This window comes from Phascolarctos cinereus, unplaced genomic scaffold (assembly GCF_003287225.1).
Source record: "Phascolarctos cinereus isolate Bilbo 61053 unplaced genomic scaffold, phaCin_HiC Scaffold_4;HRSCAF=312, whole genome shotgun sequence".
In the NCBI taxonomy this organism is placed as follows: domain Eukaryota; kingdom Metazoa; phylum Chordata; class Mammalia; order Diprotodontia; family Phascolarctidae; genus Phascolarctos; species Phascolarctos cinereus.
In genome coordinates, this window is record NW_027555847.1 from 95593980 (window position 1) to 95608382 (window position 14403).

The 14403-nt window shown below is 45.5% G+C and overlaps 1 protein-coding gene across 1 annotated transcript in view; it reads left to right on the forward strand.

Annotated features, from left to right (window-relative positions):
* Positions 1–14403, forward strand: part of PLXNB1 (plexin B1) — a 72904-nt gene that overhangs the window by 29041 nt on the left and 29460 nt on the right. Inside the window, 12 exon segments of the mRNA XM_078152471.1 lie at positions 194–350; positions 612–720; positions 1430–1538; positions 2464–2548; positions 2551–3293; positions 3572–3697; positions 4398–4520; positions 4988–5081; positions 5447–5613; positions 5786–5937; positions 6903–7008; positions 7992–8128. Of these exon segments, the coding sequence (XP_078008597.1) occupies positions 194–350; positions 612–720; positions 1430–1538; positions 2464–2548; positions 2551–3293; positions 3572–3697; positions 4398–4520; positions 4988–5081; positions 5447–5613; positions 5786–5937; positions 6903–7008; positions 7992–8128 (2108 nt within the window).

Here is a 14403-nt window from a genome sequence, read left to right on the forward strand (position 1 = left end):
CTTCTGTGTATCTCCCTAGTCTTGGAGGAGTAGAATACGTGTGGAGCTTTGAGTCTCTCGGATAGGGGTGTGTGTTTGTGTGTGTGTTGTGTGTTGTGTGTGTGTGTGTGTGTGTGTGTGTGTGCATGCACAGGGTGCGGTCCTCCCTCCTATATGCATAGCCTGATGTGCTTGTCCTGCCTTTGATTGGCAGATATTCCTGTCAATCTCAGATCTGCCTGTCCTACGACCAGATGAGTCATATTCATGTTATTTTGAAGAGTATGAGAGTCCAGCGGTTTGGACTGATGCTGGCGTGATGTGTCCCTCCCCGGACCCCAGTCGGACCCCTGCCCTGCAGATGGGTGCTGGTCAGTAGGGGAGAGGGGCAAGTTGCGACAGGAATAGGATAGGGAAGATTCCCCTCTTGGGGATGGGGGTGGCAGGGCCAAGGATGGGAGAAGCGGGTAGCCCTGGAAGGGGGCTGGGTCTATGGCTCGTTTTTCCTCCATCTCCTTCCCTCCTTTCTCCCTGTGCCTTGGGTCTTTGGTTCTCTGTTGCAGCAGAACCTGTGGGTGTGTATGAGTGTGAGTCCCAGGCCCTGACTAGAGCTCCCTCCCAACCCCTCACAGATCATGTCTTAGTGCCTTTATTGCTGAAGTTTGGGGAAGTAGTAATTGCATCCACTGAGTTCTCCTTCTATGACTGTGCTGCTGTGGCTGTGCTTCATCTGTCTACACCGTAAGTTCACCTGCCCTGATGTCCAGGCTTTTTAACCTTGCCACATTTCTCTACCCTGGTCCTTCCCGCCAACATCACCCATTATATTGTAAGTCGTTTGAGGATAGGAACTGTCTTTTGCCTCCTTATACATCCCTAGTGCTTAGCATGGTGCCTACCCCCCACCAGTCCCTGACCTTGACCTATCTTTCCATTCCCCACCATCCCTTTCCCATCCCTGACCCTGATCTATTCCTCTATCCCTAACCTTGACTCATCTTCTCCTATCCCTGATCTTGACCCACCCCCTTGATCCCTTCCCCTGACCAGAGACCTCCTTATCTCTGACCCCCAAACCCAGTTTCCAGTTGACTGATTTTCCTGACACTGGTCCCTAATCTTGACAAGCTGTTGGGTGCGGTAGAAAGATTCCTGGGCTGGGAGTTGAGATACCTGATTTTAGGTCCTCCTTCTGTGTGTGACCAGCTGTATGACGTTGGACATGTCACTTCTCTCTGACTCCCTGCTTTCTCATTGACAAAACAGGGATCGTCCTAACAGTCCTGTTTCCCTGATTTCAAATATATGTGAAGTGCTTTGTGACCACGAGTCTGCTGTCTCTGGCAGTACCTACCCTTGACCTGGCTTCCTACCAGCCTCCACATCAGCCCTATCATCATCACCCTTCATGTGCTCCTCTCCTCCCTCAGTATAATTTGCCTTGTCCTAGATGCCAGGCCTGTGTGCAGAGCACCTGGGGGTGCAGCTGGTGTGTGTGGCAGCATCTGTGTACCCACAAGACAGCCTGTGAAGCAGGGCCTATTGTGCACAGCCAGAGGGTGAGTATGACGCAGGAGGTATGAGCACAGAAAAGGTGCGTGCGTGCGTGCATGCCTGCATGTGTGTTTTAGGAATGGGACAGGAGATTTCTTAAAGAGTAGATGTTCCTGGGAGGGAAGGGCTCTAGGGTTGGATGTGGGAGGGAGAGAGTGAACCCTTGTTCCTGAATCCCAGTGGCAGGGAGAATAACATGTTTCAGCAACTCCTCAGGGCCCTCGCCAGCATTTCCCAAACCTTTATCCTCTCCATTCCATGGCATGCCCATGCCCACGCCCTTGGTCTCAGCCCCAGCTCTTGTGCTCTGCAAGTGTCCTGGACGGGAGGGTTGGGGGAACAATTCCCTGAATCCTTGTGTCTGTGCTTTGTACGTGTGAATGACTATGACCCTTCTGTATGTGACCACCAAAGAGGCTTACCTCTTTGTCCATGTGACTGCCTGTGATCTTGTGCATGAGAATGTGTTAGTGTTGCTGCCTGTGTGTGACTGTCTATCTGTTAATGCAGTTTCATTCTGCTCACGCTTGTGTGACAGTATATAGAATTGGGACTCCGCTCCTCACTGTGTATGAGGCGATACGTGTTTTATGCATGTTTTTTCCTATGGTGGTTCCACTTGGGTTTACTGATTTGATTTGTGTCTGTGTGTGTTCTGAAGTAGGTAGGTTGAACATGTCCACCAAGCCCTCTGGTTGCCTTCCTTTTGTGACACTTTCCTGGGGCCCCTCCCTTAGTCACTGATGTTCCTGGGATTGTGTCCTCCCTTAGAGAATTAACTAGATTTTTTTGTATGTTTCTCTTTTCTTTGGTCTCCTTATCTTTTCTCTGCAACATAAACCTACCTACACCTCTTGGCCTTCTCTTTTCCCGATCGTGTCCTTTGAGTGTGTCTCCCTCCCCCCTTCCTTCTCTGCTTCCAATCCCCAGCTGCCTTTGTCAGCCTCCTGGCCACTCCTCTCTTCGGTGGCTCCCACAGGGGATGTTCACACTTTTACCCTTTCTGTGCCCCCAAAGCTCCTGTTACTCCTGTTCCTAAACTTCCCCCAACAGAGCCTGGCACTCTCCTTGTGGAGTCCACTTCCCCCTCCACAGATCCCATGCCTCCCCCAACAGAACAGACACCTAGGACACCTCCCCCAAAGCCTGGGCCTCCCCTCACAGTCCCCATGCCTGCCTCCACGGCCCCTCCAACGACAGAGGCCTTTGCCTTTATACCTAGCACTGTTGGGTCAGAGGTGACTCTTGGTCCAGCCCTGGAGACCTCTCTGACGGAGGAGCCTAGCCATCTCCCCAGCATCTCTGTGGATCCTGGGATCATGGAGGGTGTAGGTGACACTGTCACCATAGTGGATGCCCCTGGAGCAGTGACCAAACTTGAGGACATTTTGCCCCCGGCCCCTTCGCCATCTCCACTAGGAGGGCAGCCCTCCGATACAACGGTTCTGACCTCTTCATCTTGGGACCTTGGTACCCTGGCCCTTTCCTCCTCTCCTCCCTGGGATCATGCTCCCAGCACTGGCCCCTCCACCACTTTCCCAGGGGTTGCTGGCTCCGAGGAGCATGCCCCTGACTGGCTGCTCAGAGAGGATGAACTGCCGGAGGCGGACGAGTGGACAGGGAGTGACGCATCGCCCTTCTCCACTTCCACCCTCCTCTCAGGTGACGGAGACTCATCGGAATTCGAGGGCCCCAACGCCCCCCACATCCTCCTCCCTGACCTCGACTACCAGTATGACTCCCCCGGGCTCTGGGAGCTGGTGAGGCTGAGAGCCAGGAGGGAGAAAGAGCAAGGTCTTTGGGGCAGGAAGAGAGGGAGGCAGGACAAGGGGGTGGGCCAGGGGCGAAGGGAGAGGATGCTGCCCTATTCCTTCCCTCCCTCTTGTCATCTGGGGTTTCTGTGGGAGGAGAGGAGATGGCCTGATGGCTTCCTTCAGTGTCTGGGGTTTCTGTGGGCGGAGGGAAGAAAGGAATGGGTGGGAGGGCAGGGAGAGAGAATGCAGCCCCACACCTTCCTTCTTTCTCTGGGTTTCTATAGGAAGAAGCAGTGAATCAGGGTCCAGCTGCGTGTCCTTGTGTGGAGGGTATTGAGGGCTCTTCCTTGCTGCCTGTCCAGATAGAACATGAACTGACCCTTCTAGGAAGGAATTTCCATTTGTACCAAGTGAGTCTTTGGGCCCATTCACTGGCTCTTCCTATTCCTGAAGCTAGGAAGCTAGGTTTCCCTAGGAAACCTTTATTCCTTGTGTACTGGGCCCTTCAGGTTCTGGGCATTGGTTAGAAGGAAAATTTGGCACCCTCTGCATCTACTGTTTACTGATATCATCCTCAATTTGGGGAACTGGAATAGTGTCAGGACCAGAGGCAACCACCATTTAGATCTCTTACAGTTTGGTCTAAGTCTGTCTCCTAAGTATGGCAGTGCTCCAACCACATTGCCATAGCCCCAGAAATGTTCTTAAGATATCCCAGAGATGTCTCTGAGGCCCTAGCAATGTTCCCAAAGTCCCAAAGGTGTCCTTAAGGCTCCAGAGATGTCCCAGAGGTCCTAGACATGGCCTGTAGGTCAGTCCTAGAGAAATTGTTTGGAAGCCTCTGAGACACACCTAAGATCCCAGAGCTATCTGAACTGTCTTAGAGATTCAACTCTCTAGTCCTGAAGAAGCTTCTACATTCCTAGAGTTGTCCCTAAAATTCTTATGTTGTGTTCGTGGCCTTATAGACACCACAGAGATGTCCTCATGCTACCTTAAGACCCTCCAGCTCTCTTAATTTATAAAGTAGTTGAGCAAATGTTTATTAAGCACCCACAGGGTGAGTAATCTTCAATAGTTATGTGCCTCAATTTTTTTTTTCTTCCCCAGGATGGGCTAGGGGACTATGAATGTGTGCTGGAGCTGGAGGGTCATATGGAAGTGACAGAAGCCAGAGTGGAGTGTGATGGGGTCACAGGTGCTCTCTGTCGCATCATCTGCCAGTTGCACCAGGTAAAGGAATTGGGGATCCCGAGGTGGGGTGTGTTTGTCACCAACCTCAGGCAGCTGGTTATTCTAATACACTGATCTCCATAACAAGGGGGCCTCCGTCTGAAGAGAGAGAGAGACAGCTACTGCTCTCAGAGAGTCTCTTCTCTCTGTACCCCCCCCCTCATTTCTTCAGGGTTTTTTTGGCCTTAGAGAGCCTCCATGTCTGAAGGAGACCTGGCCTGTTGACCTTGGAGAGACCCTCAGTCTGAGGGAGGATATGGTCTGTGACATTAGAGAGCCCCCCAAGTCTGAGAAGGACACAGGACCTTTGATCTTGGGAGTCAGAAAACATGGTTGCTGCTCTTTGAACATTTGGAAGCTAATACTCCTTGTTCTGATCCTCCTCTGGGTGACTTCTCCTACTCCAAGCTGCTGTCATTCCTTTCCTGCCTTAACCCCTTCTCTCCCACCTTTTCTCCCCCCTTCAGCTTAGCTATGCAGCCCCACAGCCCGAGTTCCACGTGCCTATGTTCTTGCGGAAGTCGGGAAGGCTTCGAATGGACAGTGCAGAGGGGCTTCATGGTGAATACTTGAAGGGTGGGGGGAGGATGTGTCATAGGAGGGAAGTAGAGCAGGTGGTGTCAAATTCAAATAGAAATGGTAGCCACTAAGCCGCCCGTAAGGATCCCCAGGAGCCACAAATTGATTTAGAAAACCCCAAGTTAACATTATCTCATGTTCTGTTGTACTTTTATTTATTTTGTTAAATATTTTCCAATTATGTTTTGATCCAGTTCAGGCCATTTGTGTGTCTGACATCTCTGGAACAGGGGATCCTCCAGTTCAGGGGAGAGGAAGGAAGACCTGGAGGAGGACAGGATGGAGAAGACGGGGGACTAGTGTCTCTGTGCTCCATTCACTGTGGCTATAATTCTCTTCTCTCTCAGTGACACTGTACGACTGCTCTGTGGGACGCCCAGACTGCAGCCTCTGCCGTACGGCGGACCCTCGCTACAGTTGTGTGTGGTGTGATGGCGACCATCCCCAGTGTGCAGCCCGTGAGGCCTGTGCTGAGGCTGAGGCAGCTCTGTGTCCTGCTCCCCTCATCCACACGGTATGTGGGTAACTGGATGCACAGGGAAAGAGCCTCGGGAGGGTTTGGAGTAGGGTAGAGGGGCCTTCAGGCTTGGGGACAGACTCTTAATCCACACCTCAGGGAAGCCAGGGGGGAGGAAAGATGGAGCGCAGGGTGTCGCTCTCCTAGTGACTGTGGTGTAACTGGACAGGTGGAGCCACTGACTGGGCCCGTGGATGGGGGCACCCGCATTACCATCCGCGGATCCAACCTGGGCCAGAAGCATCAAGACATTGCAGAGACAGTCGCCGTGGCTGGAGTGCCTTGTGTTGTGGATGCCCGGGAGTATGAGGTCTCAAGCAGGTATCCTTTTGTAGGGAACTGTCACAGGGAAGAGAGGGCACCAGTGCCTGCTGATGAGCTAAAAGCAAGGCAGGGACCCCAGGCTCTGCGGCTCTGCCTTCACGTGCTCCTCCTGGCTTCCTTTTTGTGGGTTGTAATCCCTTCTTGCTTTGGGGCCCTGCAGCCTAGTCCTCGCTGGACCCTCCTCATCACAAGGATGACGATGACCAGCCCTTGATTCTTACCTCTGTGTTAGGCTTGGCACCACTCTGTCAGCATCTCCTCAGTATCTCTGCCTGGTTGGTCCTGACTGCCCAGGCCATGCCACACCTTTGCTCCGTCTTCACCTTGGCCTCTGTCCTGAGTGCTAAAGAGAGAGATTCTTTCTTTTTGGAAGCCCTGGCTTCAGGCCAACCCACATTGACCTTTATCCATTTGCTTAGAGATTTCTCTGAACCCTGACCTCAGAAAAGTCCTTTTTTCTCTTCTGTCTCGGCTTTCTGTGGCTTGAGTATAGGCTAAGGGCTGTTCTGTTGGTTTTCATTTTTGAACCCCCAGTGCATGTAGTAGGTACTTAATAAAGATAGATAATAAAGCTAGAGCACCAAGACCTGAGTTCAAATTCAGCCTCAGAGAAGTACTAGCTGTGTGACCCTGGGCAAGTCACTTAACCACTGCCTGCCTCACAATGCTGTCTGTGACTATCCCATTCCATTGTAACACTTAGTCTGCTCAGATCAGTGGTCATCTTCATGATTACAATGAAAAATCTTTAAATCATACAAGGAAACATGAGGCAAATGATTCTCCCAGGGTTCTTTCAGTATACTTTGCTTGTGGGAGAAGGGAAGGAACTTCTCCTTTGAGCGCTAATTCCTGGGAACTCCTGTTGGAGCCCTGCACGAGGTCAGCAGGGGCAAGAGGGAGGTGACGTGAATGGTCTGGTGAATGGAGAGAGGACTGAGTGGACTGCTTGTCTTCCACAGCATTGTGTGTGTCACTGGTGCCAGTGGGGAGGAGAAAGTGGGTCATGTGACTGTGGAAGTTCCTGGTGGAGGACATGGCATCTCTGACCACAAATTTGCCTATCAGGTAGAGTGACCCTCTCCCTGCTCGCCCGAACTACTGCATTTCTCTTCCACCCTTCTTGTGAGCCTCTCAGGCCTCCCTCCCAGGCCCCTTATTCTGGTGGGGGCCTGTGCTCCTCCCTATCCTGTCTTCGTCACTGTCTGACCCCCTTTGATTATGTGTGTCTCACTCCTTTACTCTTCCCTTACTCCTTTGCCTGACTCTGTCTTCTTTGGTCTCTGTCTCTCTGTCTCTGTCTATCCACCTCTGCCTCTCTGTCTGTCTCTGTCCTGTCTGTCTTTGAGGCAGCTAGGTGGTACAGTGGATAAGAGCACTGTATCTAGAGTTAGGAACGACCCAAGTTAAATCCTACCTCAGATGCTTCCTAGCTGTGTGATCCTGGTCAAGTCCTTTAGTCTCTAATCATTTAACCCCTCTTATTCTCAGTTTCCTCATCTGTAAGATGGGAATAATAATAGCACCTACCGCACAGGATTGTTATGAGAACCAAATGAGATAACATATGTACTGTGCCTTGCAAACCTTAGAGCACTATATAAATGCTATTATATTATTAATTAATATTCTTATCATTATACTGTTATGTGAACATATTATTATTAATAAACACATAATATTATAAACTATTATTATGATTCTTATACCCTCCTCCCTTCTTCTCGTCTCCCCATGTTTCTCTTCCTTTTTCCTCTTGTTTCTGTATCTGTTTTTCTGTCTTTGTCTTTCTTCTCTTCTCTTCCTGGCTCCATGTATGTTTCTGTCTTGTTTTGTCCATCTACTTTTTTTCCATTTCCTGTTATGTTTAATGTCTTTTTGTTTCTTTACCTGTATTTTTTCCTTTCTTCTCCTATTGTGGAGAGAGAGAGAGAGATTCCTGTCTTTCCTTCTCTCTGTTAAGCCTATCTGTTTTCTGGCTCTCCCTCCCTGTGTGCCTCTCTCTTCCACATCTCTCTTCCCCCATATTCATTGTTTTCTGTTTTCCTCAGGATCCCGAGGTGAAGTCTATCTTTCCTATCCGAGGTCCCAAGGCTGGGGGTACGTATCTGACCCTTCAGGGTTCCAAGCTGCTAACTGGACGATTGGAGGACATTCGAGTGTTGGTTGGTGACCATCCCTGTCAACTGTAAGGGCTGTTTCGATACTTTTTTTTTTAAACCTCTCATTTCCTTCCATCACTTCCATCTTCCTAATTCTCCAGCTTCCTTTCCCCCCTCTTTCTATACAAAGTCACAGAAATTCAGAGTTGGAAGGACCTTTAGAAGTCATATACTGTAACTTGTACTTGAATGGGAATCCTCTCTTCAGAGTTCCTGACAGGTGGTTGCTCAGTCAGTAAAGCTTATGCCTAAAGACCTTAGAGGCAACTCATTTTGTCCTGTTGTTGGGAAGTTTTTCCTGACATTGAATTGAAATGTGCTCTTCTTCAGCCTTACCCATTACTCCTACTTCTGCCCTCTGAGGACAATTAAAATGAGCCTGATCCTTGCTACATTACAGTTCTTCAGCTCCTTGAAGACAGCTATCATGTTCTTTGTTAAGTTTTTTCTTCTCCGTGCTGAACCTCTTTGGTACCCACGGTTGATGCCCAGATGGCATGGCCTCCAGATCTCTAATTGTCTTTGTCATCTTCCTCTGGATCTGCTCCAGTTTGTCAATGTCCTCCATGAACTATGGCACCCAGAACTGAACAAAATGCTCTGGATGTGGTGGAGTAGACAGTCCATCTCTTCTCTTGTTCTTGGCACCGTGCCTCAGTTTATTTAGCCTCAGTTGTTCAATTTTTTTTATTGGGGAGAGGCAATCAGGATTAAGTGACTTGCCCAGGGTTACACAGCTAGTAAGTATCTGAGGCCAAGATTTGAACTTGGGTCCTTCTGACTGCAGGGCCAGTGCTCTATCCACTACACCAGCTAGCTGCCCCAAGCCTCAGTTATTCTGGGTCACATGATTAGTTTGTGTTGAGTTTACAATTGGCTAAAATTCCTAGATCCTTTTCACATCTAGCCCCTACTCCATCCTGTATTTCCTTATATAAATATTTCTTCTTTATGTACAATGTTACTCTATCCCACTTATCTTCTCTGTTCCTGTCTAGGAAAGTGTGCCCTTTCCTAGCCATATTTTAATCATGAGCCATTTCATCAAGGTTTTGGGATATCTAGAAGGTTGGATTTACCTCTTTGTACTTTAAGCTCTTTAGTTTTCCGTGTTCATTATAGTTTATTGCCCACAATTTGTGCATTTATAGATCTGAGGCCCTGGCTTTTATTGTTTCCTTTTTTTTGGGAGTATTTTTTTTTTAATGAATTGCTGGCATTCTTCTTCCTATGTCCTTCCTTCAACTCTCCATTGTATCTAGTTTGGCAGATTTTTGTGGGTAGTTTTGTTTGCCTTCCTCCATGTTTTAAAAAATAAATTTTTGTTGATGGCTTTTGTTTTTTAACATTACCATAATTTCTGCCAGAATCATTGCCCTTCCAGAGAGCCATCCTATGTGGCTATATTTTATCTTTTAAAATGAAGATCTGCCCTCTCTTCCTAACTCTTTTCCCTATCGAGAAAGCAAAAATCCAAAAATTTCCTGTTACAAAATGTAAGTTAAACAAAGCAAATTCCTGGATAACAAATAGTATTTTTTAAAGACAAAAGAAGGAAAAAGAAGGAAAAAAACACAGTGTAACTGATCAATACATCAGAAAAGTCAGAAAATATGTACAATATTGATTGGTTGTTGTCCTTTGTTCTTGAAGAGGACCAAAATAACATCACCATGTAGGGGTCAAGGTACAGGATGTCCAGTTATAGGTGATGAGACCAATATGGGCTTGGAAGGCTCTACCACTGGTCAGGTACAAATAGTTCGCCAGTTGTGGAACCTCCCGCCTCTGAAAAGGGCTGGGTTCTCTTTTGGCTCGTGTTTGATCTTCATAATAGTGTAATATTCACTTTTGATTTTTTTTTTGGTGATCATTCTTTCCACTTACATTGTTGCGGTCACTGTGTAAATTGTTTTCTGGGCTCTGCTCCCTTCACTCTTCATCAGTTCATGTGGACCTTTCCATGCTTCTCTTTATTCATTACATTTGTCATTTCTTACAGCACAATAATGTTCCTTTTCATTCATGTACCATAGTTTGTTTAGCTGTTTCCCAGTCAATGGGCATCTACTTTATTTCCAGTTCTTTGCTACCATAAAAAGTACCACTTTGAATTCCTTCCCCTACTTTTTTCAGTTTGGAGCCCTCTTAATCAGTTTAAAATACTCTAGGCAAACATATATATATTTTTAAATCAGTTAATCAGTAAGCATTTAATAACAGTTCTAGGAACTGTGCTCAGCACTGGGAAGACAAAGACAAGAATGAAACAGTCCCATCCCTCAAGGAACTTACAGCCTTTATTGGGTATTTTCCGTCCTTGACCAAGAATCCATAATTCCCATATTTAAGTCATTGTCCCCAAGTCCACTAATTTATTAGCCAGTTGTTCACTTTTCAATTCTGCTTTTTCAAAAAAAATTTTTTAAAATTAATTCATTTTAATTTATCAACAATCACTTCCATAAGCTTTTGAGTTTTAAATTTTTCTCCTCCTCCCTCCCTACTTCCCTCCCCAAGATGGCGCGCAATCTAATATAGGCTATACACATACATTCCTATTAAACATATTTTCACATTAGTGATGTTATAAGTAAGAATTAGAACTAATAGGAGGAACCATCAGAAAGAGGAAACAAAACACAACAACAGAAGAAAAAAATAGCAAATAGCATGCTTTGATCTGCATTCAGACTCCATAGTTCTTTCTTTGGATGTGGATAGCATTTTCTGTCATGAGGCTTTTGGAGATGTCTTAGATCCTTGTATTGCTGAGAGAGGTTAAGTCTGTCAAAGTCAGTCTTCACTCAGTGTGGCTGTTTCTGTGTACAACATTCTCCTGGTTCTACTTCACTCAGCATCAAAACATGCAAGTCTTTCCAGGTTTATCTGAAGTCTGCTTGTTCATCCTTCCTTACAGCACAATAGTATTCCATTACATTCATATATCACACTCACAATTATGATTACTATTCTTGTCTTTCTCTCCATTCTTTTTCCCCCCGTTTTTGCTTTTCTTTCTCCTTTCTCCTTTTCCCTCCTCACTAATGTTTTGCTTTTGACCACAGCCTCCCTCAGTCCTACTTCCCTTCTATTAACCCCCTCCATTTTCTTTCCCCTTTTCCCTCCTACTGCCTATAGAACATGTTAGATTTCTATGCCTAAGTGATTATATTATTCCCTTCTTGAGCCAAATCTGATGAGAGTGAAGTTCAAACAATGATCATCTCCCTTCCTTCTTTCCCTCTGCTGTAATAGGATTTTGTGCCTTTTCCTGTGATGTAATTTACCCTTGTCTGCCTCCTCCTTTCCTTTTCTCTCAGTACATTTTCTTAGTTAGATCAGATTAATTCACTTTCTTGGATCCATTTAACCCACCTGATTAGATTTTTTTCATCATTACATCAAAGTCAATTTATACCCAACCCCTTTATGTATACCCCTTTGGCATGGTGTAATAACAGTACAGTTCTCAAGAGTTACAAGTGTCATCTTCCCTTGTAGGGATGTAAACAGTTTGCCCTTATTAACAACATGTATCTTTCTGTCCCATTTGCCTTTTTATGCCTCTCTTGAGTCTTGTATTTGAAGATCAAATTTATTGTTGAGCTCTGGTCTTTTTATCAGGAAGGTATGGAAGTCCCCTATTTCATTGAATATCCATCTCCTCCCCTGAAAGATCATGCTCATTTTTGCTGGGTTCAGTTTTGCTTTTCTTTAGCCTGTTCATTGGCAGCAGTGCTGGAAACCCCAGCCATATTGCTAAAGACCTTTGCTTGCTTGCTGAGACTTCCTTATTTTTTTCCACTTAATGGTATTTTATTTTTTTTCTGATTACATGTAAAGATAGTTTTCAGCATTCACTTTTATAAGACTTTGAATTCCAAATTTTTTTCTCCCTCCCTCCACTCTTCCCTCCCCAAGAGAACAAACAGTCTGATATAGGTTATACATGTACAGTTATCCTAAACGTATTTCCACATTAGTCATGTTGTGAAAGAAGAATCAGAATGAAAGGGGAAAATCATTAGAAAAAGAAAACAAACAAACAAAAGAGAAAATAGCATGTTTTGATCTGCATTCAGACTCCATAGTTCTTTCTCTGGATGTGGACAGCATTTTCCATCATGAGTCTTTTGGAATTGTCTTGGATCTTTGTATTGCTGAGAAGAGCTAAGTCAGTCGTAGTTGGTCATTGCACAGTATGGCTGTTACTGTGTACAATGTTCTCTTGGTTCTGTTCACTTCACTCTTGCTGAAGACTTCCTAAGCCCTAGTGATGCTTCCCAGGTTCCTTCTGATTGTGTTACTTGTCTGTAACAAGTGAATCACCAGGCAGTGGGAAGTGGTCATCAGGTTTGACAAGCCTTAGGACACACTTTTGTCATATTCAGAATACAGAGACCCTGATAAGATAAGAGACTCTTCTGCTGTTTGTGTCTGGCTAACGGGGCTACCTCTGTCCTCTGCAGAGAGTCACCAGGTATCATGAGTTGTCTCTTCTTCTGACTCTTGTTGGGTTCCTTCTATACTTCAGGCGCCTGTGGAGCCATATCTTCATTCCTTGGAGCACTGGAAGCTTCCTCTTCCTTCAGAGGTCTAGCTGGATCCCTTTAGGAAGACATATATCTATTGCATAGCTCCAAAGTTATCCTTTGTGTCATAGTCTTCTACTCTGGACACAGGCTAGGATTTCCTTTCTGTCTTTTTTTCCCCTTCAAAGAATTTATTCTTTGAGGGAACACTGGCTTCCCTTCACTAGTTGCTCATTTGACCCTAATTCTAGCCATCTCTGCACTGAAGCACCCTTCTTCACACCCTCTCCAAGTTTCATAAAATCATCGAGTTCTGTTTGGACCAATCACAATACACATTTGAAACAATGCTTTTCTACTTAGTTTAGCTCTGCTTATTCACAGTCCTTTGGCTTGAGCTAATTTGGCTTTATTTAACAGAAGCCAAAATAGTTCTCTATGAATTAGTCATTTCAAGATAACAGGCCATTCTTTTGGTCCCAGATAAATTTAGTTTCAGGTATACATCAGTGACTTGGATGAAGGCATAGATGACATGTTTCATAATTTGTAGATAATATGAAGGGAGATATGGCTACTAGGCTCAGATGAATGCTATAGATGTAACATATCTGAATTTCAGCAAAACATTTAATTTTAGCCATGCTTTATAAAAACTTAAATTTAATGTTTTTCAATGAACAAAAGTCTACTTTCTCTCCCTCCCCAAAATAGAAAAACAAAACCCTTGTAACAAATATGAGTCAAACAAAACAAATTCTTGCATTAGCCATGTCCAAAAATACATGCGTCATTCTGAATTCTTGGTTTTGTCCATGCTTTTTTCATTTTCTTCCCTATAGGCAAGATGGTGAGGCTTGGACTAGCTGTTAGCATGTTTAGGTGAGTTCAGAACTAGTTGAATAACTGGTTTAGGAAGAAAAGGCCTAAACAGGACTTGATAACTGCCTTCCGATATTTGAAGGGAAGGGCTTTTATGTGAAAGAGAGATTAGGTTTATTTTTCTTGGCTCCAGAGGGACGAATTAGGAGCAATGGGTGGGAGTTACTGAGAGGCAGATTTCAGCTGTAGGTAAGAAAAACTTGCTGATGTTTGGAGCTGCCTCCTGAGGTCTTGAGTTCTCTGACATGTGTGCCCTCAAGGGAATGGTGAAGGCAGGATTTCTTGATTTGGGTGGAATGGGAGGACTAGAAGACCTCTTGAGTTCCCCCTAAGCATGAAATATTATGATTATATGAAGGGATCAGCAAAGGACTTGTTTACCTAATCTTGGATTAATAGAGTCTCCTTTGAAGCCTGAAAGATGTAAGTTTAGGACAAAGAAATAGATTTTACACAATGAGGAATACATTTATGGAATTTGCAATCTCAAAATGCAGTTAAACTGGAAATATTTTTTATTTTTGTTTGGACCTGTAATTTCAGTGACTGTTAAGGAGCTTCTCTTTAAGGGCAGCTAGGTGGTGTAGTGGATAGAGTGCTAAGCTTGGAGTCAGGAACACTCATCTTTATGAGTTCAAGTCTAGCCTCAGACACTTGCTAGTTATGTGACCTGGGCTAGTCACTTAACCCCATTTGCCTCAGTTTCCTCATCTGTCAAATGAACTGGAGAGGGAAATGGCAAACCACTCCATTATCTTTGCCAAAAAAACCCCAAATGAGGTCATGAAGAGTTGGACATGACTGAAAATGACTGAACAACAGCAAAAAAGGAGCTCCTGGTGTAGAAACTGCTTCCACCAATGGAAATCTGACATTCATTTGTT